Source organism: Argopecten irradians, chromosome 1, assembly GCF_041381155.1.
Source record: "Argopecten irradians isolate NY chromosome 1, Ai_NY, whole genome shotgun sequence".
Lineage (NCBI taxonomy): Eukaryota > Metazoa > Mollusca > Bivalvia > Pectinida > Pectinidae > Argopecten > Argopecten irradians.
In genome coordinates this window covers 29743577-29768426 of record NC_091134.1, presented here as the reverse complement: position 1 = coordinate 29768426, position 24850 = coordinate 29743577, and the positions used below count along the sequence as shown (strand labels likewise).

General features: G+C 34.3%; 2 protein-coding genes and 1 long non-coding RNA gene across 3 annotated transcripts in view; 2 read left to right on the top strand and 1 right to left on the bottom strand.

The window, feature by feature from the left end:
- LOC138308225 (uncharacterized) overlaps nt 1-20509 on the top strand; it is a 33901-nt gene extending 13392 nt beyond the window's left edge. Inside the window, exons 5-8 of the mRNA XM_069249207.1 lie at nt 15071-15166; nt 15875-16033; nt 16715-16810; nt 17774-20509. Of these exons, the coding sequence (XP_069105308.1) occupies nt 15071-15166; nt 15875-16033; nt 16715-16810; nt 17774-17836 (414 nt within the window). The 3' untranslated portion in view covers nt 17837-20509. The remainder of the gene's footprint in view (nt 1-15070; nt 15167-15874; nt 16034-16714; nt 16811-17773) is intronic.
- LOC138321598 (uncharacterized protein YqhO-like) overlaps nt 1-24850 on the top strand; it is a 79907-nt gene that overhangs the window by 33086 nt on the left and 21971 nt on the right. The gene's annotated exons all lie outside the window — the stretch shown is intronic.
- LOC138310258 (uncharacterized) lies at nt 238-5214 on the bottom strand. The gene is made up of 3 exons (XR_011206384.1): nt 5141-5214; nt 1095-1151; nt 238-364 (listed from the first exon to the last, which is right to left on the bottom strand). It is a non-coding gene; the product is annotated as an uncharacterized lncRNA (long non-coding RNA).

Below are 24850 nucleotides of genomic sequence, written 5' to 3'. Positions count from 1 at the left end.
ATATAAAATGATCAAAGTACCACATCCGGTCACATTTTACTGACCTTTACAAAAAACACAATCAATATAAAATAACATAAGAAATGAAGTCAAACGACTTAAACAATATTTTATTGACAACAGTTCATGCAATCGGAGAAAAATAAATTAGTAAACTACGCATGAGTATTTTCAATAGTCAACATAATCGCTTTGAAACATCATTTTATATTATTGAATACATTTGAGATTTTGTTAGCATATTCGATGTGTATCATTTATTAATCCTTGCAGCAGCACCACCAAATACAACCCAGAATGATTAAATCCGAAATTCCTCCGCCTCCGCCTAGGCCGATATACAATGTGAAATTCGAGGACGAATCTGAAGAATAGAATAAAACATAAAGCCACGATGTCGATGTTTGACCATTCAATTCCATCAATGTTTTCAAAGTATTTTTCAAAAAAGTACATTATAAAGTAACTGAAAAAAACAACTCTACACGTTCCTCTTATCTCAGAACTGAATTTATAACGTTTTTACTACCTTAACACAATCATTATTTTATTATTGTTAATTACATTTCAAAGTATCCAGAATGCATTACAATAACTATCGATCAAATTATGGAAAGATTATATTGGTTTGCCTGCTATTGGAAGTACTTGACAACTGTATCTTCGCAATACATTTATTGCAATGGAACTATTTCTCTGATGCTGATTTATTGCAATGGAATGATATATCTGATGCTGATTTATTGCAATGGAATGATATCTCCGATACTGATTTATTGCAATGGAATGATATCTCCGATACTGATTTATTGCAATGGAATGATATCTCCGATACTGATTTATTGCAATGGAATGATATATCTGATACTGATTTATTGCAATGGAATGATATCTCTGATGCTGATTAATTGCAATGGAGTGATATCTCTGATGCTGATTTATTGCAATGGAACTATTTCTCTGATGCTGATTTATTGCAATGGAATGATATCTCTGATGCTGATTTATTGCAATGGAATGATATCTCTGATACTAATTTATTACAATGAAATGATATATCTGATACTCATGATTAATTGTTAGTCCAAACATACCTTCCGTCGTAGTCTTGTCAGACTGGGACCAGACCATTTGTGCAATGACAGTCAGACCTAGAAATGGAAACAGAAATTTGTTGTAATAAACTGAGACTTAGATTCCAACCAACCATTACGTATTTAAAGGACAGCCTCTCCTGTATGTTACATGTATGAATGTCTTTGTATTGCGTGTTGTGTATGTCTTTATTCTAACATCGACATAGACACAGACTCGGAGTACGACTGCGACGGTTTGAGGGGTCATCTCACAATGCATAACAATGAATTATTAACATATCTTTGTACATTTCTCTTACACTATAGTTACATATTCGCTAATAGTCCGCTTAACCTGTCAATATTATTAGGCTTTTAAATTTTTTTTCTGCCAAATAGGTTTAGCGGACTTATTCGCTAATTGCAGCGCATTGATAGTATCTACATTTAAAATTTATAGTTTTGCAGCGTCATCCGCCGGAGTACATACTCGTGTACACTTATCTCGATTGAAATGCGTATTTTTTAGCTGGATATGCTATCATATGAACAAGACATTTCGTCACATCATACATATGCTATAAAAAATATGTTAGCTCTAGACGATATTTCATTTACCTTTATGATTGGCCAATCCGAGAGTTCATCGGAACTTGAGCTCTTATGGCAACTTAGAGCTTCGTGAAAAAAGTCTATTCCTTAATTTTCAATTCGCACTTCAATTCGATTCAGACATCGTGCGTATATCGTGCGAGAAGCTGAGGGGTCGCCTACCCGGTCACATGGGTTTTCTCCGGGCACTCTGGGTGCCTTCCATTCTAAGATCCCTCGCGCTTTTTCATCCGGGCCATCAAGAGTAATTTGTATACGTTGTATAACTTTTTTGGCAATCAATGTAAAATAAAGTTCGTATTTTTTATCGTTCGAACATGGTTTTAAAATTGTACAACCCCAAAACGTGGCATAAACCATTGGTTTGTTTTCAAATATTAAGCAATTTAGAGATATGTGTATTATGAAATAAGTAAAACCGAAAGAAACAGGGATATCAAAAAGCGCTTTTAAAAAAAAGGATGAAACTTTGAAAACTCATCCTCAATCAAAATATTTATGTTAATGGCGTTGACTCCATTAACCATTTTTATACAAATGTAATAAACATATGAGTGCATAATGATAGTACAGCGATAACATTGATTCTGTTGGTGGGAATTAATGCAAACGTCACACTCTGCAATCAGAACACGTCATGAAAAGAAAATGAAATCCGATTGAATAGGCTGTTAAATCTTACAAGTTGTCAATGACTTGATGCAGGGATGACAAAGATTATGAGAAATATGAATAGATTATTTGTTGGACAAATGGCCACCCTTTATTTTTAGCCACAATACTATAACCATAAGGAATACTTTTATTTAATTTTGTAGAGATTATTGATAGTGAGACAGTGTTATTGTTATAAAATATGGTTGATAACTGAAGCAAAATTAAAACTTTATTAAAGATAAAAAATCTTAATCAAGGAGATACTAATCTTGATAATAATATAGTGACTTTGGCTGATGCGTTTTATAAAAAGAAATTAAAATAATGAAGAAAAGTAAAACTAATATTAGCAAAACTTTTAAATTAAACATTTTGAGATGATCCCTGAAAACAGTCGAAGTTGGTCTCGGAGTCCGTGTCTGATTGACGTTAGAAACTCCTGTTCATATACACGCTATCTCACTGAAGCCTGCTACCATATACACCCCGGATATTTATACTGTAAAACGTAAAGCAGTCGCCCTGAGCGGCGGTAAGCAGGAACAAAATCTACTATGATATACGATGGCGTCTCTGCCAGGGGACATAACCCAGAGCCTTCATCAAAGGAGCAAACACTAGAGGCCAAAACTGAAGCAGTCTCAAGGCAGACGTTAGGAAGAAAAATGGGTAGAATGAAGAGATAAGATAATATCCCAACTTTAGATGCCTTTTATGATTTCGTGCAATTCTACTACCCAACAGGTACAATTCTACCATTCTCTCTGCTGGGAATGACACGACATAATAGGTTTGTGAACGCAATTTCAGTTTAAGAATGTTGTATGCACCTAACTTCATCAACTGCATATGGTTACTAACTCTAAATCCTTTCCGTTCAGAACTATGAACAGCCAGGGTCATTTAAGGACGGCCTTCCATGTATGGGTGGGTTGCGTGTATGAAGTCCGTGGTGCGTATTTTGGAAGATTGCGGTATATTCGCGTTGTTTCTTATGTAGTATATCACTGATGCATTCCGCCGAAGACAGCAAGCAATACATCCCACCCGGTCGCATTAAACTGACTACAGGCGAACCAGTCATCCCACTCCCTAAATGCTGAGCGCTAAGCAGGAGCAGAAACACTATGATGTTTCGACCAGGGGACAGAACCCAGAGCCTACCTCACAGAAGCAAGTGCCAACCAAAGGCCAAAAGCGAGGTGATGTCAAGGGGGACGCTAGGAAGAAGACAGTTTGTTTTATCTCATTTATAGTTTAATTCAATCATATGTAATATAACAACATGCCATATATTTATACATGTTTAATCCAAAAAATAGGTATACAGAGTCACATTTGATTTTCAATTTTCAAATAAAATATGTTTAATCTAAAAAGAATACCAGCACCACGAAGGCTACAACGTAATTTTGACAAATCAGGGGGGTGGGGGCTTTATTTCATTACAATGACAACACAATATGCAAAACTGTTACTATCTCATTCGGCACACCTCATAACTCACATGTACCAATTTTCACTTATATTAAAAAATATCTAAATTTCAACCAATGAGAGGCCGTCATTTTGTTTCCATGGCAACCAATCTTTTTAAAAGTAATGCCATGTCATTCAGCACACCGCGTTACCTCTACATACCAATTTTCACTTAAGTCTGACATAATTTAATTTTGAGCCAATCAGAGGCCTCCGTTTTGTTACAATGGCATTAGTATTTTCAAAGGTGTTATCATGATATTTAACATCTATTATTAAAAATTATCAAATTAATACTGTACACTAATTTTCTCTTACATCGGACTCTGGAATCATAAACTGGAAATGTATAGCTAGGTAAATGTTTCGTTCTCGTTTTTTCCCAAAAGTATAAATTTTTCGTAAAAATTGTTATTTCAAACAAAGATCTAAAAGATATGATTCAAATATAAAGTATACAATCTACTCAAATTATTTATGAATAAAAAATGTAGAATATTTAATAAATGCTAACCTGTTTTGGCATGTTTGTGTAGGTTGTTTTAATGAAAAGGAATACAATGTGTTCAGACCCTTTCGACCTTTATAAAATCACAAAAGGAAAAAAGTAGTGTCATTTTAAAGGAACAACTAGTAGTACTTTAGAAAATAGAAAATATTGCCAGGTTTTTCTGCAAGAAACAATAGAACGTACCTTGAACAAACTCAACATTTACATTCAAGCACATAATATGTGTCGTCATGAGAAATATAAATTTTGTTCAAGTTTGCGCTCAATGACTTCTAGAAAAAATGATTTATGCATATGTTAGGTAGTAACCATGGTACTTGCAATGACGCACAACTATCATACTTATTGTATCGGGGACCTAATAGTTGAAATTCAACAATTTAATCACCAAATAACATGTTGACGGATTTGGGGACCAAACAGGGCACATACCATAGATGGTCATTTTTCGCTTATTTAATCATGAATTGGAGTGGCAGTTATATATACAATGTACTATAGCGTAAAATCCACCATCAAATCCAAACAATTTTTGAAAAAAGAACATTCTACACCACTGACATACGAGCAGCACTTCATGCAAATTTGGCGAGGATTGCTTGGGATGAAATTAATAATCGATTTATTCTTTTGAAAAAAAAAATAAAAAAGCAAAATAAAGTGTAAGAAAAACAGTCGCCTGTGTTTGTTTTAAATTGTATGATGTAATTATGTGTCGGTGTTCTTTTAAAGAACCTTTTTTTATATACGTGACTAAGCGTATCCATTGTGATAATCTAGTCAGCTGAAATGTAAGTGAACTCACTGATAAAACTCCACATCATCAGTCTGGTCATAAGTAGGAGTAAATCCATGGCGACAGAACCAAGGTATCAATTCTGAAATATAAAAAATGCATTCGTTGTTATATTACCGAAACATTAAAATATATAATTCAGATATAAAAGAATGCACAATTCAAATTGTAAGTTAAGAATACATTGGTTCAGAGTTGGGTAGGGGCCTTTTGTCTGCAACACTACATAGCAACGTGAATGATGTTAACGATGTATTTACCTAGGACGACGGAAAGGTTAATATTTGTTATATCTTTGAGCCATAAATTACAATATTAATATGGTGTGTCGATTGTTAACTTTGTGCACGGTATTTTCATGTTTAATTACGCTTTTCCTTTTCGGTAATCTATTGAAAACCATAAGGTTTGATGAATAAAGCTTTAAATCATTCCAAAGCACAGACAAATATGTATGATGTCTTATAATTATTAGCTACAACACAATAATTTGCACTGTAAAAAACGTTTTATGCTTAATGTATGTTTAGACTTCAAAGCAGTATTTTGTAATGACACCAAACGTTTTTTTTCTTCTTAAGACGTTCATTCTCAATTTGCAATCGCCTTTCCTTCGTTCTAAAATCATTGGTTAATGATTTTCTGACCTTGAGATATACAGTGTTTACTTATTGCCATTGATCCAATGTTTTCACATTTTCGTTCGCATTTTAAACCATCTATGTACCATTTTGGTTGAAAATACTAACAATTGGTCTGTTCCATTTTCCCTCAATATGCATAAAGAATATTCTCGAAATAATGGTTTTGCAATAACCTTATTTTAATGACTCACTCTTGAAAAAAAGTGTAAATATTTTATTTGAATTAATACAATTAAAAAAAGATCGTAGCTATTCAATACGACATGGAAAATATGGACTGGGTTTAATACGATGAAAATCATAAAACTAATTTGAAGTAATTTTAAAATAAATATTATAAAAATCCAGACTATCGTATTGATATAACAAAAAATATAAAGTTAGCACTTACCGTAATGATGTGTTTCGCGTTCAAAGGAGCTGTGGTATATAGTCAACGTTTTCAATGAAACCATTTATATACATGTAACCATAGCTACATAGATCACGCGAGAAAACAAATACAAAAATAGTGTGTTGACAGTTAAAATCAATTTTGTCGTTGTGTAAAGTATTACTATGGAAATTAACGAAAATACAAAAACAAATTAAAAACTAAAAAACCAACATGTAGATAAGTGTGATAAGTCGTATATTATACCAAAGGGGATTGGTATTTGGTCTAGTTTCCAGGAAGTGCATAGACAAGGAAGGTAATTTTCCAAGAAAAGAAGTGGAATGCCCTTATTGCAGGTAAAATTCATTATTAATAAATTACCGTGGATTTCATACAGGTAAAACATTTATAATGTTTTATGAACGAAAATATTCAACCACAAAATAATAACACACAAACTATTACCGACACTTTTAGGGTGTAATACAAAGGGCAGATTATTATTCATAACGATAAAGCTGGTCAATTTGGATAATAACTTTATGTTTCAACATACCATCATGTCACTAATTCAAAAGTCCAGAATCCAAAGAAAGGATTTAGCTAAATTTGGGTTTTAAATTATTTAACATTCTGTCAACCTTTTTTATGGTCAAGAATGAACCCTAAATAAAGAAAACCTATGACAAACTGCAGAATTGAAAGTCGAACAGTTATAATCAAATCTTTCATTCTGAGATAAATTTAAAATCACAATCTACAATGTAATACATATTTTTGATACCTAAATAGTTGAGGTATTATCGCCTGTTCAAACAAATTTATTGTGGATATATATATCACTTCTCAGGTACACTTGAACATAACTAAGTTGAGCAAATGTTTGTGTGCATCTGGCCTAACCTTAGACATTACTGGTTCGGGTTCGGTACATATTTCTGTCACCAAAAAGCCAAGCCACTATCTAGAGTGGTTACAAGAAGCGTTTGGTTGACTGGATCCAATTTCAAAGAAACACACTCATCGGGTCATTGTTGACCTTGTTATGCAAATGGAGGTTGTAGATTATTTTACACAAATATGACGTATATGGAGGCATTAATCTAATCACCCATCCAACAATGCATACAGAATTTATGACCCTCATAAATGACCCTCATATAGGGCTGACCGTCCGTAAATGACCATCATACAGGACTGACCGTCCGTAAATGACCGACAGTCCGTAAATGACCCTCATATATAACGACCGTCCGTAAATGACCCCCATACAGGACTGACTGTCCGTTAATGACCATATGTGTTAATGTTAATTATACCAATTCGTCTTTGAAATGCTCGTAATAAACAAAAATATCTAAGTCTAAGTACGATAAATACGAGAGGACCTAACTTATTACCAATGTTTTAAAATCAAACTTATATTAACCTAAAGAAATCCAAGCAGTTAGGGCGTTATGGTTGTAAAAGGCGATCGACTACATTACGGACGACTGGTTCGCCCGTTGTCAGTATACTGTGACCGGATAGTGTGGTTTTCTTAGTGTCTTAGCGACATGCTTCAGTAATATGGCACTATACAAAGAGCATTATTTCCCCTATACAAGAAGACACAACACGAATATACCGCAGTCTCCCAAAACACGCACATTGCACTTCATACACGCAACACACCGCATACATGGAAGGCCGTCCTTACATGACCCTGGCTGATAAAAGGACGTTAATTTAATTAACCAAACAAACAATAACAATTATACAAAATAAAAAAAGACCAAAAACTTCAGTGTGGGTTGCCAAACTCTGCCGATACGCAACCTCACAAGCAAAAAATAATCGTTATACATATACGGTAACCATTATATATTTACTTAACAATAAAAAAATATGATTTCCAAGATATATTAAACATATGTTGAAATTTTATGGAGCATGTGGGTGGGAGAAAACTATTGATGAATATTCCATATTGATGAATATGGAATTCAAAATATGTTGACAATATTTTATCTGACTTGTATGTCTACATGAAACCCGGTTTTTTATTTTTTTATTTTAGGTTCAAATATTTTAGTTTTTCAAAACTTACGTTTGACATCTGTGTCATTTGCCGTATTTAACCAGAATCACAGAATCATCGGGAGTTATCGATCTTTATACACAGAAACATCTTCTCTAACGAGCACATAATATAATTTCATATCGCAAACCTCAATAAGATATAATTATGCATTTACGGCATTATGTTAAACATCAAGCCCTGCAAAGCGAAAGTCTCGCCAAAACGAAAATTAGAAAGTCTCAACGAGACTTTAATATCTCGCATCCCGCGAGATCTTCAGTTTTAAAAATGGCTTCATGCTAGCTGCAGTGCACGTTTGCAAGAAGTATAATGGTGAATTCTAAAGGTGATTCTGACGTCAAACCCACCCACAATGTGGAGTCGAGGGACGATAGGGATACCGGGCCTCTCTCATAATTGTGGGTTGATATTGATGGTGTGCGCTCAGGAGGCGGACAAGAAATTATATCTGTTTTCATGTCTAGAACTGGTAGAAAAGACTATAACATTAGTTGGTCAAGCATTCAATGCTACTAACTATCGCAGGCGGATGAATATCCTATACAATCTTACTAAGGACGTTAAGAAGTCTAAACATTTTTTGAAAGAAAACAGTGACAGGTTAACATCGGACAGTAAAATTTTTGGGATCTTCAGTTTTTAAAATGGCTTCATGCTAGCTGCAGTGCACGTTTGCAAGAAGTATAATGGTGAATTCTAAAGGTGATTCTTACGTCGAACCCACCCACAATTTGGAGTCGGGGGACGATAGGGATACCGGGCTTTGGGAAAAAATTCTACAAGGCGTTGGTTAAATCTTCAGTCATTTCCCGGGAGTCACGTGAGATCTCCAAGGAATTAGCAGCCAAGTCTAAATCCAGCTAAGATCGCTCTAGGTCAACGAACACTCAGAGGGACCAGGCTAAGCCTTACAATAAGCCCTTTCAGAAGAAGGCCCCATTTCGAGGAGGAGGAGGAGGAAGTGGTGGCCGATCCAACTCTTTCCGGGGACGCAGAGGAGCCCAAAAATCCTATAAATGTAGGTTTATTACCTTCATTACTGGTAAACAAAAATCTAGACGCAATACCTCAGACTCTGTTAAAAATACCGAACGAACCCCCAGCCGAGTTCATCTTGGATCTAAAGCACGTTCATCTAGAAAAAAAGTTACTTTCTTTTCGGCGAATGATCATAAACAAACCAGTATGGGGTCGTTTAAGACATTTCATAGACAACTGGAAAGTTATCACTCAGGATCCTCAGGTTCTGAAAATGGTACAAGGGATAAAAATTCCGCTGGTAAAATAACCCTTTCAAAATCGGATCCCATCATTATGGGTTGAAGGTCAGGATGCACATTTAATAGAGTCAGAGGTACAAACCATGTTGGAGAAGAACGTGATTTTCAAATCGTTTCCTTGCACGGGTCAGTTGCTAAGCCCTGTATTCTTGGTTCTAAAGAAGGACAGGGGAAATCGCCCAGTAATAAATCTGAAGAGACTAAACTTGTGTGTAGAGTATCAGCATTTTCAGATGGAGGGGGTACAGTCTCTAAAGACACTGATTCAGAAGGGCGATTTCATGGTAAAACTAGACCTAAAGGACGCTTACCTCACAGTACCGGTCCATCCAACTCATCAGAAAGTTTCTTTTGGGGGACCAAATATACATGTTTGTGGCAATGCCCTTTGGGCTAGCTCAAGGCCCCTGATTCTTCACCAAACTGATGAAACCAGTGGTAGCCCTCATGAGAAGGATAGATGTCCGAATGGTAATTTACTTGGACGACATGATTCTTATGAAGCAATCCAAGGAAAAACTCCTTATGGACATACACTCTCTGAAATTCTTGTTGGACCAACTCGGATTTCTGATAAACACGGAGAAATCAGTTTGGATCCCTACTCACGAGATAGAATTTTAGGCTATCTACTCAACTCAATGGAAATGACATTGTCACTACCTCAAAGGAAGGTGTCAAAGGTCATCGACAAGTGTCACAGTCACAGTGAGGGAGATGTCAGAGACCTTGGGGCACATGATCTCGACCTTGCAAGCGGTGGCTCCTGCCCCTCTGCATTACATACATCTTCAAATGTCCCAAATCCAGACCTTCCTATTGGACAAATCCTACCAAGCGTTAGTAACTCTCTCCTCGGAATGTCTTAGGGAGTTGAGATGGTGGATCTGTCAGATTGAGAGTTGGAATGGTAAAGCTATTATAAATGCAGGCCCGGATCTGATCATAGAGACGGACGCCTCAAAAAAGGTGGGGGCGCGTCAGGTACCAGAGAGATGGACTCGGAGGAAGGACATTCATATCAATGTGCTGAACCCAGCACTATTGCCTGAGATCCTACACAAAGGAAAATTCCCCAGTCATGTTCATCTGAGACTAGACAATCGGACAGCGGTAGCATACATACAAAAAAAGGGGGGGGGGGACCAAATCTCGCAAGCTACTGTCGCTGACCAAAGATTTATGGGATTACTGTCTGAAAAAGGGAATGTATCTGACAGCAGAGTACCTTCCAGGCAGTTTGAACACGGAGGCGGATTGGCAATCTCGCAACTTCCAAGACAGCAGCGACTGGCACTTGAAGGAAGAGGTGTTCAAGGCTCTAAACCGTCTCAAGGGTCCATTCAAGCTCGACTTTTTTGCGAGTTGGCACAATCACCGAATGTCCAGGTACGTGAGCTGGCGCTCAGACCCATACGCAGTCCAATAGGATGCCTTCCAAATGAGGTGGACAGAGGAGGGTTTGTACCTATTCCCTCCGTTCTCCATGATTTCGATGTGTCTAATGAAAGTGCAATTGGAGACGGCCACCGTAGTGCTGATAGCGCCGACGTGGCAATCTCGTCCATGGTACCCGTCTCTGCTGGGCATACTAGTGGAGACTCCAGTTTTACTACCCCCGTACAAGGACCTCTTAACGTCTGTAACAGGAGAGTCCCACCCGCTATTAATCCAGAACAATTTCAGGTTAGCGGCGTGGAAAATCTCCGGAGACAGGATGTTGGTAGAGGAGTTTCGGAAGAAGCTGCCAATATCTTGGCAGAGTCTCATGGAGGAAAGGCACTAACAATGCTTACAACAGCTGTTGGAGTCAGTGGTGTTGCTAGTGCAATAGAAAACAGTTTGATTCATTTCGGACCCCCGTGGTAAACGTTGTTAACTATCTTTCTGAGCGTTTCGAGAGGGAGATAAATACAGGACCCTCAACTCTCGGATATCTGCTATTTCAGCATTTCACGAGATTGTTGACGGAACTAAGGTGGGTCAGCATGACCTTGTAAAGCGTTTCTTCAATGTTAGACCTCCACAACCTAGGTATATGGGCACATGGGATGTTCATATGGTATTGAGTTATGTCGATTTCGAATCAATGTCTGTTCTTTCAGATAAGATGTTGACATTGAAGGTCAGTATGCTATTGGCCTTAACTTCAGCGAGTCGAATTTCTGAGCTTTGCGCTCTAGACACAAAGTTCATGTCGGATACAGGTTCCAAATTTTCTTTCAAGTTAGCCAAACTTACAAAGTCTCGTCGTGTTGGAGACCCCTCTATTGAGGTTGTGTTTCAGGCTTATGTAGAAAACCCCAATTGTGTGTAGTACAGACTCTCAGAGAATATATGACGAGGTCAGAGTCTTGGAGAAATCGTGACGATACTAGTCGAACCCAGATTCTACTTAGTTAGTAGAGCCACACAAACCGGTTGTCTCGTGTACAGTTGCGGGCTGGTTAGTTTCCTGTTAGGTTTGGCTGGTGTTGACACTGACAAGTTCAAGGCACACTCTACCCGTAGTGCCTCTACTTCAAAAGCTCGGGCAATGGGGCTATCTTGCCAGGAAATAAAGGAGAGAGGCCAATGGTCAAAAGTCTCCACGTTCAGGAGACATTATTTGAGGGAATCTTCTAATCTATCAAGTAAAGATAAATTTCAGAAAGCAGTGTTATCTGTAGGTTAGTACAGATGTATGCTTTAAACATAATATTTATATCTTATTGAGGTTTGCGATATGAAATTGAGAATTTCATCAGTGCATGTAATGCACACAATGAAATAAGAATTTCATGAGCAAACCGAAATAAGATATAATTCCCAGGACCCTTACCCACCCTCTTTCATGCTTACAAAGTTATCTTTGTATTGGTTTTTTTATTATAACAAATGTGTTGTTTAGTATACATGGAATGACTTCATGTACATGATTTCCTTTTTATACACATGCATGAGCAAAGTTGGCTTGCGTTCCATATAAGTTTCCTTCGTTCTATGTTACAAGACGGAAGAGCGCAGGTGATGTCTAGACAGAGAATGGGACTCGTTAGACGAGTCGACAGACCGACGTCCGTCCATGGATTTTGGAATTTTATATGGAATTTTGATGTTTGATGCAATAAATATTGCAGTGTTTAATGTTTCTCTTTTTTTACGTTTTCCTTTACTATCATTCTTCCATTTTTAAAACTGAAGATCTCGCGGGCGAGATTCTAAAGTCTCGTTGAGACTTTCCAAGTCTCGTTTGGCGAGACTTTCGCTTTGCAGGGCTTGATGTTTAGCATGATGCCGTAAATGCATAATTATATCTTATTTCGGTTTGCTCATGAAATTCTAATTTCATTGTGTGCATTACATGCACTGATGAAATTCTCAATTACACTGAAGAATACAAATATAACATATGCTATAACTCCTAAATGTAATGAATTTCTCATAAAATTAATACACATAACTTAAAGGGAGTTTTTTTTTTTTTTTTTTTTTTATAATTATCTTTTTATTCGTGATTTTCATTCAGTACAATTAAATATACAAATACACTCAATAGACTCTCAAACACATACATACTTACGTAAAAAACATACACTCATATATTTAACACATGCATATACATTCACATACATACAAATACAAAACTTAAATTTCTAGTACATACGTAGAAAAAATTATACGAATTAGGAGTTTGGAGATGAGGGGAAAAATTATATTGTACTGAATATTAAGGAAAGGAATCAAAGACAGGATTAGAAGAAAAAGAAAAAGTGATAGAGTTATAAAGAAAGAAAAAGGAAAATGAAAAGAAAGAAAAAAGAAAAAAAAAAGTTAAGAGTCTAGGTAGGATGGAGACGGAGGAACAATTATAACTGTATAAAAAATCTTTAATCAAAAAAAAAAAGGAAAAAAATGCTATTTCGGCTTTGTGCAGGGAAAGGGGAAGGGGGGGGGGTAAAATGAAATAAAATAAACAAATTATAAATATGGATTTAAAAAGTTTAATAAAGTAAATGTGTGACAAAGTGCAATTATAACTTGATTAGTTTTTCCCATTTTCTCCATTCATTTTCAAATTTAAGTTTTACTTTTTCATCTTTACTATTTGAAATATATTTTTGAATTGTATAATGGTCTTTAATTGTGTTGATAAGAGCGTTGATGCTTAATGAGTTGTGTAAACATCTCATTCTGTAAATGTATTGCTTTATAATTATGATAATTTCATTGTCCACTCTATTACTATGGAGATAATTTTCATGCAAGAGTCCAAAAAGAAAGGATTTTTTATTAACAGAAAAGGGAATTAAGAGAGCTTGTAATAATGTGTCAAAACTTTCAAGTAATCCTTGCACTTCGTCACACTCCCATAACAAGTGTGTAATAGTTTCAGGCTCAGTATTGCAGAGTACACAAAGAGGGGAGATAACTACTACTCTGATTTTAAACAAAAATGAATTTGTTGCCAAAATATAATGGATTAATCTATATTGGAACCACTGTAGTTTAGCATTTGTTGTAACATTAAATGGAATTTTATATATTTTACACCAAGTTTCATGATCTATATTGTTAAAAATTGCATTCCATTTTCTAGGACCGGACGGTATTATATCGGACTTGTTTAAAAAGTTATAAAACAGTTTTGATCCTTTTCTATCTTTGAGAAAGAGTTGCAGATTAATAGGCATATATGGATAATGAATTTGTTTTCTTTGTAAATCATATGAAGAAATTAGTTTTTTGGTAGCTGAAACAAGACCTTGGTACTGTAAAAAAATTGTGTTAACTTGGTAAATCTGAATAAATTCTTGATATGTGTAAAATAAACTTCCTTCTACACTCTTAACAATGTCATTTATGATACACACACCTTTCTGATAATAGTTTTTATAGAAGATTATCTTCCTATCCACCTTAATATCACTGTTATACCAAATAGGAGCCATCAAAATGTTTTCCTGACAGATTTTCTCGTTATATTTTGAGCTTAACATATACCACGATTTAAAAACATCACTCCAGAATTTATTTTTACATTTATTTTCACACATCTTTATATATTCCGAACCACAATTTGAAAGAAGATCAATATTGATAAAAGTTTTTAGAATTGTCTGCCATTTCTCTTTAGTCTGATAAAGTCTTCTTACCCATGTAAGTTTAAGAGAATTTATAAAAGCTATGGTATTTATCATTTTCAATCCTCCATTTGCATAATTTTGTGTGGTTGTCTCCCTTTTAATTTTGTCAGGTTTCCCATTCCATAAATAGTCAAATAATACTGAATTAAGTTTGCTTATAAATTTATTATCTGGATTGGGAAGAGATATAAAAAGATGATTGAATTGTGAGATAAGTAGGGATTTTAATAATGTGAATACCTTTATTGTATACTTTCTTAAACATATTCACGTATCATAAAAGAGATAAAATGAGCTTATTTATAAAAGTATTATTGTAAACATATTTATAGAAATTATTTCATTCTCTTTAAAACACAAAAAAATGACATTATGATTTGTTTTTATAAAGTGCAATTTTCAAAGATATGAAATCATTTTTCTTTGAAAGGATCAATTGTCTGACGAAGACAAACAGATCCTGTTCCGGGAACAGTCCACCTCAAAGGTAGTATTTAAAGAGCTGGACAAAAGTGGCAATGGACGGGTAGGTTTCATATTTATCGTCGGGTTCACGACTCTTACAGAGTCATAGTTTTATTTATTATGTAATATACCTCAGAATGTACACACAACATTATTTTCAGATCGGATTAAAAAAGTTCTTACTTGAACTCTATCCAACAAGTTAAATCCCAGCCTGGTAGATTTAGACGTTGTAATAGATAATTATGTCATCGCCAAGAAACGGCTGTCTTCTTGAATATTCCAAATGTTTGCACATTGATTATTTAAACAGTATTTGATCATGTTTGCATTTAATCTGAACTGTCGGGTTTGTTTGATATATTCATCCCCTATTACCAATATTGTTTGCCCTCACAATCACTGAGGCATTCTGAAATGCCAAAAAACTTCATTGTGTAGTTGAATTTTAGATAGTCACTGTCATTGACATCACTTATTGGTCTAAGAAGAATTTGTTTTGCCATTAGCATAATTTACAAGCCATAGAAAGACGAATTATTGCGTTGCAAAGTTAAGTTGCAATTTTTTCTTTAAAGTTTGGTATGATAGTTGAACTCCCAACTTTTTGATGCAGAGGGGGCTCAGGTTTTTGACCACCTGATCTTGCCGTACTTACATGTATCTTATACACAGGTAATACTTCTTCACGTGCATTTCACGTGAAATATATGAAATTCACATGACGAAATATTACCCGAGTACGCATTAGTACTTGTTTCTTCATCAGGTGACATTTGCAGACATTGTACGTTACATAGAACAGAAAGGTCTGTCGGCCAATCAGATATTCCTGGGACACAGGCGTCAGGACGTGAATGGATTCGTGTCATACCTCTCCTCAGTCTTCAACGCCATGCTGCTAAATATTAAACAGTTATACATACAGGTACTGACAAATTGTTATCAAAATTATTTAAAATATATCCATTCTACTTTTGTTTAATTTTCAATAAACGAATTAGGCATTGATGTCCTTAGAAAATAAGGATTAGTTGAGATCACAAAATAATAAATTTGGGAACAAGTTTAAATGTCCCTGATTGTTTTCAATGACTAATATTATGATACAAATTTCCGAAATCGGCCAACTGAATAGTAATTTTGAAGGCATTACAGTTTTTGAATTAGTAGAATTAGAAATTGCATTTCAAATAAATGTGAAGCATAATTATACAGAAGAGAAGAATGAAATAGGCAGCATGAGTCTTTAATTTGCGTTATTTTCTTGTAATTCCGTCCGTTTATAAGTATGAATTGATGTGAAAATGTTGGTTACACAACCAGTAAGTGTTAATATGTTACTATTATATAATAATATATTACCACTGCAGCATGTAACTATTGGGGTCTTTATTTAGGTCCAATGACAGAATTCGAAACCTTACATAAACATCTACTGGTTGCAGACGATAATCTTGATTCTTTCCGTACAAATTGGCCAACGATCTCAATCGTATAAGATACATTTATCTTTGCATATTGTCTTGGCAACTGCAATTGTTCACACATTATCATCCATGTACCATATCATCATCAGCAATGCATTTCCATTAACGATGTTTTACAGCCAGCTGACTTTGGACGAACTGTTGGTATAAACACAGGACATGTTGAAACTACGGATTTTGACCTTTCAGAAGAAGACGTTAATTTTCTGACGGAGGTATTGTGTCTTTCAACATTCAAAGAAAATGTTTATACATTTAGATACATGACAGACACGATATACGTAGTTGTTAAGTCTTGTTACTGGCCATACCTAACGTACACGGTGTTAACATACTGCTATTTTGTACAACCGTTTGTAATATGTTGTAGATATTGCTACGGTTGATTTCAATTCAATCGTACTTTGGGGAAAAAATGATCATAAAAAATCATTTGTATTTTAAGCTTTATGTCGAAATGTCCACGTATTACTCTGTATGAAGATTTAATATCATTCTGCGTTAATCCAATTACTAACGCGATCAATAAAATCGTAATTATAATTACATTTGGTATAGCTTAGTGCTGTCCGGTAGTTCAGTTAGTGTACAAATTTGTTTGATTGATTAACGTCCTTTTAACCGCCAAGGTCATGTATGGACGGCCTTCCATGTATGCGGAGTGTAGCGTTTATGAAATGAGAGGTGCGTGTTTTCGGGAGACTGCTGTATGTTCGTGTTGTGTCATCTTGTGTAGTGGAACTGTTGCCCTTTTTATAGTTCTATATCACTGAAGCATGCCGCCAAAGACACCAAGCAACACACCCCACCCGGTCATATTATACTGATAACGGGCGAACCAATCGTCCTACTCCCTGAATGCTGAGCGCTAGGCAGGAGCAGAAACTACCACTTTTATAGACTTCGATGTGTCCCAGCCAGGGGACAGAATCCAGAGTCTACCTCATAGGGGCGAGCGTTAAACAAAAAAAAAAAAAAAAAAAAAAAAAAAAAACGAAAGTGAGGCGGTGTCAAGGGAGACTTTAGGAATAATAAAGTCAGTTAGGAAGAAAATAAAAGATAAGATCCTAAATTTAGTCGCCTGTTACGATCATGCAATAGGGGCAGCAGGTACAATTCAACCCCCTACCTACAGGGCCATAGTGTAAAAAATAATGCCTGGTATTTTATCATTTCAGCAAGGACGTCGGTGTACAATGGATTTCCTTAAAATGTACGCAGCGGAGAGAAAAGAGAAATGATCAACACACGTTTTTACAATTGGTTTCCAGAGTTAAAAACATAACACTTTCTATCATTGGACAAAGACCCCACAAATGCCACAATCACCATCAATCTGGCATATCATCAACAAACTGTAAAACAATAATGACTCCCTTTTTACACAATATAGAATGCTTGCCAAGAGATTGATTTGTAGGAGGAATTGTAAATGACAAGCAAATACTTATTTAAAAAATTCAAATTTGGATACAATCGTAATCATTTCAAGATTTCCGATTGGTACTTTCTGTGTTTTAAATATTTTCTATAATTTTATATTTCTTTTAAATACTGTGAAGTTTCTAATGCATATTGTAAGAATATCATCATTCCAACTTATTATTTACGTGTTTATCTTTTATAGTTTACATTCCTCACATGAAGTAAAACCCCCAAAGTGAATTTCAGTTAAGAAAATACGAAGTAGCATACTTTTGAAATGTAAATATTGATGAAACATAATTTTCAAGCACACTGTTGTGTGTAACTGAGTTTCTTTCCTCATCAGTGGATGGTCTATTTATAAATGTAAACTTGACAGCTTTGTCCTGTATCTGTATGTGGAATGGGACATTAATATATGAAATATTTGCATATTAGATTTACAAATAAAAATTAGCCAATTTTTATTTAAGCTTCTATGTTCATGATATACATTTTGTAGAAAATAGTTATATATTTGTTGACTAACACCCTTTTTATAATGATTTTATTTTTATTTTTTTAATACTTACAATGTATAGAGTTTATTTTTACAAATACCAATAAGATATCTATGAAGAAAGAAGATATTTTTATCCGAAAGATGCATTATATCCATGAGATTGCTGCTATTCAAAAACACAAGGTCTTCTGGTATTGAGTTCTGCTTCCTGGCTTTTAATTCTTTCCCATTGCCTTTCTGGTCATCAACAGAATATTACTTATTATTACAAATGCTATCAGACTATTAAAATAATTACAACTCTGGCAAAACGTGTTTTATACCAGAATAAACTTCAATGCCGCTTCTGAGATATTACAGCCCAGTATGATTTTATGGATTGATTTTATGATTTGTTTATCCTGCCAAGAAAGTCTATTACAAATATAAAATATTTCAAAACCAAAAATCGACATCAATATCTTTTAGTATTCAGAGGCTGAAGCCGACAACTTCCGGTTTTACCTGGAGACACTGACGATATACATTTTATAGAAAAAAATAGTTATATTTTTGTTGTCTAATACCCTTTTTATGTTGATTTATTTTTTATGCCTGCTCCACATAAAACTCAAAGACAATATGAATTGAAATGGCCATCTTTTAAAGATGACAATTTATTATTAAGAACCATCATATTATTATATTCTTCAAAATTTATCATGTGAAAATACAACTTTTGCAAATATATCACCACTGTTCCATCCTGTGATGGGGATTTCACAGAATTACAGAATTGCACAAAATTCCAACAAAATTCTAATTACACACTCTGGCAAATAAATCAATATTTACTAATATAATTATGTAATAAACAAAAAGATAACAAAATGGGTGGACTGAGGGTGCGCTTAAAATTGTCTATAAATCGCCAAGTTTAAATAAAACTGGCGCTGCTGAAAATGTTTTTTCTCATCTGGCTAAAAATAACCAGCCAATCAGCGAGCAGCAAATCTGGCTACTGAAGCCCCCCCCCCCCACCCCCCCACACACCCCACCCCACCCCCACCCCCCACAGGATATGGAGGCCCCAAAAATCTAGATAAGAATTTTCAGAGGGTTGACAATACTGAAAGCAAAATTGTTCTATGTTCAATAACACCTTGAATTTCAATCAAAAAGTGGATGTGAAGGATGATGTATTTTGCAATTAGTGTTTAGGGTTGGGACACGGGTACATTCTTTTATAACATACATCAAACGTGTTTTTATTAAAACAATAAACCTGGTGTAAGTATTTCTTTATCTATTTTTCTTAATAACTTCATTAAAGGCCACCTCCTTTCCGAAACGACTTTTGATTTTTAAAATGGGAATGTAAAACGAGATTGATAAAAGTCATAAGCTTACCGTTAATACTACACTTATCATCACCTTTTGAATAGTTTAATCAAAATAAATCAAATATTAATTTTCATAACGCAGGTCAAATTATGTTTCCCGCCGTCGTCCTTATTACGGCGCGTTAGTTGACTATTACTGCGTCATATGGCAAAACAGCGAAATAAATCTTCATTGTCAATGCATATATCCACGGGAAGCTCGTATTTGTATGGTGTCTTAGGTCGTCAATATATATTTTCTTATGTTATTATTGTTGTTAAGAAGCATTTATTTTTTGTTTAGAAACGTAGGGTATTTCCATGTATAAAATCTATGGGTTAAAAAAAATTTGGACAAAATAGCAACGTACAGATGAAACGTTAATAGCCGCTCGCTGCTAATCTTACTGAAATAAAGAGTTTTTTTTATTAAACATGAGTAAAAGAAATGATTGTAATTCAAATAAAGAACGAATGTGACATTCCTTCATTATATACAGTTTGATGAACGCTTGATATCACAATTCCTGCAAAGAATTTCTTATAGTATCAACCATATAGTAACCATTGATTTTTTTTATTTGAGCCCATGCTTGTAAAAATAAGAATAAAGCTTTTAAATATCATACCATGATTAGAGTTGTTATATATTATATATGTCCTCTTCCCTACGCCGTCACAAACGTACAAGGACACTTTCATATAGATATGTAGCAACCAGATTTTTTTTTTGATGGTTCCGGTTGTTTGCAACCAAAAAATAAATTAATAAAAATATGAAAATATATATATTTTACATTAATTGTGAAACAAATTATATGATTTATGCAAATCATATTTATTTTAGTTAAAACCAACCTAAAAAACCGTAAACAGAATGTTACTATTTATTCGGTGACCTCAATATACTCTTTTCAGCTAGACGACGTCAGACTTTATTTACCAACAACAATTACCACCATTGTGAGAATTACAACACTTACAATGTATAGAGTTTAATTTTTCAAGTACCAATACGATATCTATGAAGAAAGAAGATATTTTTTATCCGGAAGATGCATAATATCCATGAGATTCCTGCTATTCATAGTAAAGGGAGTAGATTTGGAGAGCGAAACAACAAAAAACTAGGCTTTCTGGTGGTGAGTTCTGCTTCCTGGTTCCTAGCTTTTAATTCTTTCCCATTGCCAAGAAAGTCTATTACAAATATAAAATATTTCAAAACTAACAATCGACATCAATATCTTTAAGTATTCAGAGTCTGAAGCCGACAACTTCTGGGTTTACCTGGAGACACGGGCGTCGGTATATTGGAGGTCGTCATCTACACTAAGCAGGTACTATTTATCAATTATGGACCTTTGTCGAGGTTCATATGATATAATATCACCTTGGTAGAATGAAATAATGACCGAGGGCGTTGCTTCATTGAGGTAATTATGATATATTCTACCAAAGCGGTATAACACCATATGGACCGAATCAAAGGTCCTTAATTTTAATATAAGATACGTAGTGCCATTCAAAAATGTTATGAGAAATATGCTATCATATGTTAAATACAAGAAGAGAGAAGGCCATAGGACGCTACCTGAAGAACGAAACGTTTGGCCAATGACGTTACAGAAATAATAATGACTTGACGTTTCTCAAAATGGAAACATCGTGAAGATATGCTATATATCGAACCTCATGTGACTATATATTAGCCAATTAGAATAGTGGAAAATCAGAGTATATCTGATAAGGTTAAATACATTATCTCTCCTGCTCATCAGTATATTAATGGTATTAAAGATAATAGTGATGACTAAGGCATTATCAAATATTGTTCCTTCTCCAAAATGTAAAATATTTAAAGGCGATGCATACTTTAACGAAAAAAAAACTTTTTTGTTGTGTGAGCAAAAATAGATATTTATGACAGAAATTAGAAACACTGTTTATCACATCGTAACAACAAACACAAAATACACTATCAAGAAATTTCAACATAAAATATCCAACAAAAGCAGCTTTTTCTTGTAGACTGTCCTCTCATCCTGATGTCACGTCGTTCTATAAATAAGTAGATTTCCTTCATGAGTGTCGAAATCATTGGCTGATTACATGATAAATGTTTGCAGTGGAGTATACAAATATGTTAGTCACAGATTGATGATATTTGAGCAAAATATACTGATGTAAAGTATTTTTTTTTCAAAATAAACATTTATGTTATGAATATGATATTTTGTAAGTTATGGTTCAAATCAGAAAATGTATTTTTATGGAAAGAGAAGAAGTGAATTAATTGCGAAAACGAGAGAACGAAAGCGGGTCACAGATGCCATCAATCACTTCCTTCCCGTAAGTTTGAATTAGATAAATGGATATTTTATAAATCAAAAGGTTTCTCTAACTACTTCCAATTAACAGTAACTTGAAAAAAGCTTGGCATTTTCAACGCAAATCCTGTTGTTTGTATATTGTAAAGTAAATCCAGCCTGGGAAAAATGTTTAAATTGTACCTAGAAACTAGAAATATAAAGAAGTCATGAATCTGTGGCATAAAAGGCATTTGTATAATGTATGGTTCATCTAAGTACAAGAGTCTAAAATTTACACAGTACTAAAGTAATGAAAGTTGTTTGTTTCATACATATAGCAACATTTTTCAAAGTGCTTTGAAATGTATTATATCAACGCTCATTAAAGTTTTCACAGCCGCAGCAATTTAACCTTACTGCCCTTAAAGTAGATAAACAGCTTTGCGGAGGGCTGTGAAACGTGTGTCAGCCAACATTGATGGGGTCAAACTATCAGAAAATTTATAATCAAAGTACTCAAAGTACAGCAAATACAACGCAGCAGAAACAGAAATATAGAATGAAATCAAATGAATTTCCAAAATCAAAATATATAAACCATATTATAAAGATTTTAATATCAATTATTTCAAGAATATTCAACTGATCACAGAAAATACATATGTTTTGTTTGACATTTTTCTTAAATAAAGTTCCTACATGAAAATTACAAAGAAAACAAAAGTCTTCATTAAAATGAGTTTTCATCCTTAATACACTCTTGTTTCTTATGTTGCACATACACTTATTTTGGTAAAACCATCCACATATGAGGAAAGCCATATAAGTTATTTTGCCTTTACCTCAGATCTGTGTTTAACATTAATTTAAAAACATTATTTTAAAGTACACAAAAAGGGCATATGATTAGTTTACTTTAAAACTCTTATGTCTTTAAGCCTTAGATAGTAAGTCCAATTTGAATTATCATTAACATAGATTATGTAAGTTGGACAGAGGAGTCACCAGCAGGCAACAGTTGACCTAGATGGACTGTGTATTATATAACACTCTGTGTATTCTATACACACTCTGTGTGTTCTACCAATCAGAAGGTAGTCTTCCGATGGCTACTGATTGGTCCAAAGGAATATTATTCAATGAATTGGAAATTTATGAATGGAAGTTTATGAATGAAATGGTTCAAGAGGTCACCACTAGATGTCATTGTAGGGTAAGTCCTACTCAGTCCTACACATCAATAGTAAACCGGATAGCATTAATACAAACGCTAGTCGCGTTGTATTAAAAAATGTTTTAGTGTCACAAACCCTTTAAACAAAAAATATTTTATTATTGCGTTGAACCTACAGCATATTTAGTGCATTTTGAAATGAAGTATTAAAAGAAGGTTGTAAAAATGTATTATTTCTTAAATTGTATTTTTCTAAATTGGTGTTGTTTTAAAAAGGTGCTTGCGATAACATAAAAAATATAGATTGATATTATTTTCTGTGACTGCACATATGTGTATTTACATTTCTAGTAATTTTAATTGATTTCATGTGGTATCAACATTAAATTGTAAAGCTATATTTATTCAACAGAGATGTACTTATTTATTTATGTATGAAAGTGTAAGATCTACATAAAATAGCACATAAAGCAACAACAACTAATGTAACATTAGAGTAGATGGAGGATGTTTGATAAAGTGTGTGTGTGTTACTGATTGAATCTGACAAAGATAAACTTAGTATTTTTGAGTGCTTTAACAAAGCAGGTACTCGGGTTTTTTTTCATAATAATACGTGCTATTTTACTTAGTTAGTAAAAGTACACACTGCATTATGTATAGAAAATGTGATAGAGCACTTTCAGATATCGTGAGATAATGTCTCAAGTGTGAGACAATCATTGGAGATAGTGGGTCATAAAAAACCCTGAGAGTTGCCAAGTCTGTTTATATGAATATTTAATCGCAGGCAAACCAATGTTTACCTTAGTTATCTCGAGTACTATTCACTCTCAGACGAAACAACATTTACCTTAGTTATCTCGAGGTACTATTCACTCTCAGACGAAACAACATTTACGTTAGTTATTACGTGACAATGACAATCTTCACTGGTAGACAAGACAATATTTACCTTAGATATCTCAAGGTGATCTTCATTCGCAGACGAAACAATATTTACCTTAGATATCTCGAGGTGATCTTCATTCGCAGACAAAACAACATTTTTCTTAGTAATCTCGAGGTAATCTTCACTTGCAGACAAAATAACATTTTTCTTAGTAATCTCGAGGTAATCTTCACTAGCTGACAAAAAGAGGTTCCCCAACAAGTGACTGTTGTTTATCATGTTTATCAAACTCGAGTTAGGTAATTTTCAAATTTAGAAAAGACACGAGCTTTAGCGAGTGTCTTTTAAAAAATGAAAATTAACTAACTAGAGTTTAGATAAACATGATAAACAACGCGTAACAGCCACGCGTTGGGGAACTTATTTCTCTCATAACTTTAATTCTATATTTATACTGTGGTGATCATTTTCTCGTTATCATTCAGGGAAACTTACCATCATTCAACGTGTAATGATATCTTTCCGCCATAAAATATAGTGCCTAAATAGAGAGCCAATATTCTATTGTTTAATACTTTGAATAAGTAATTGC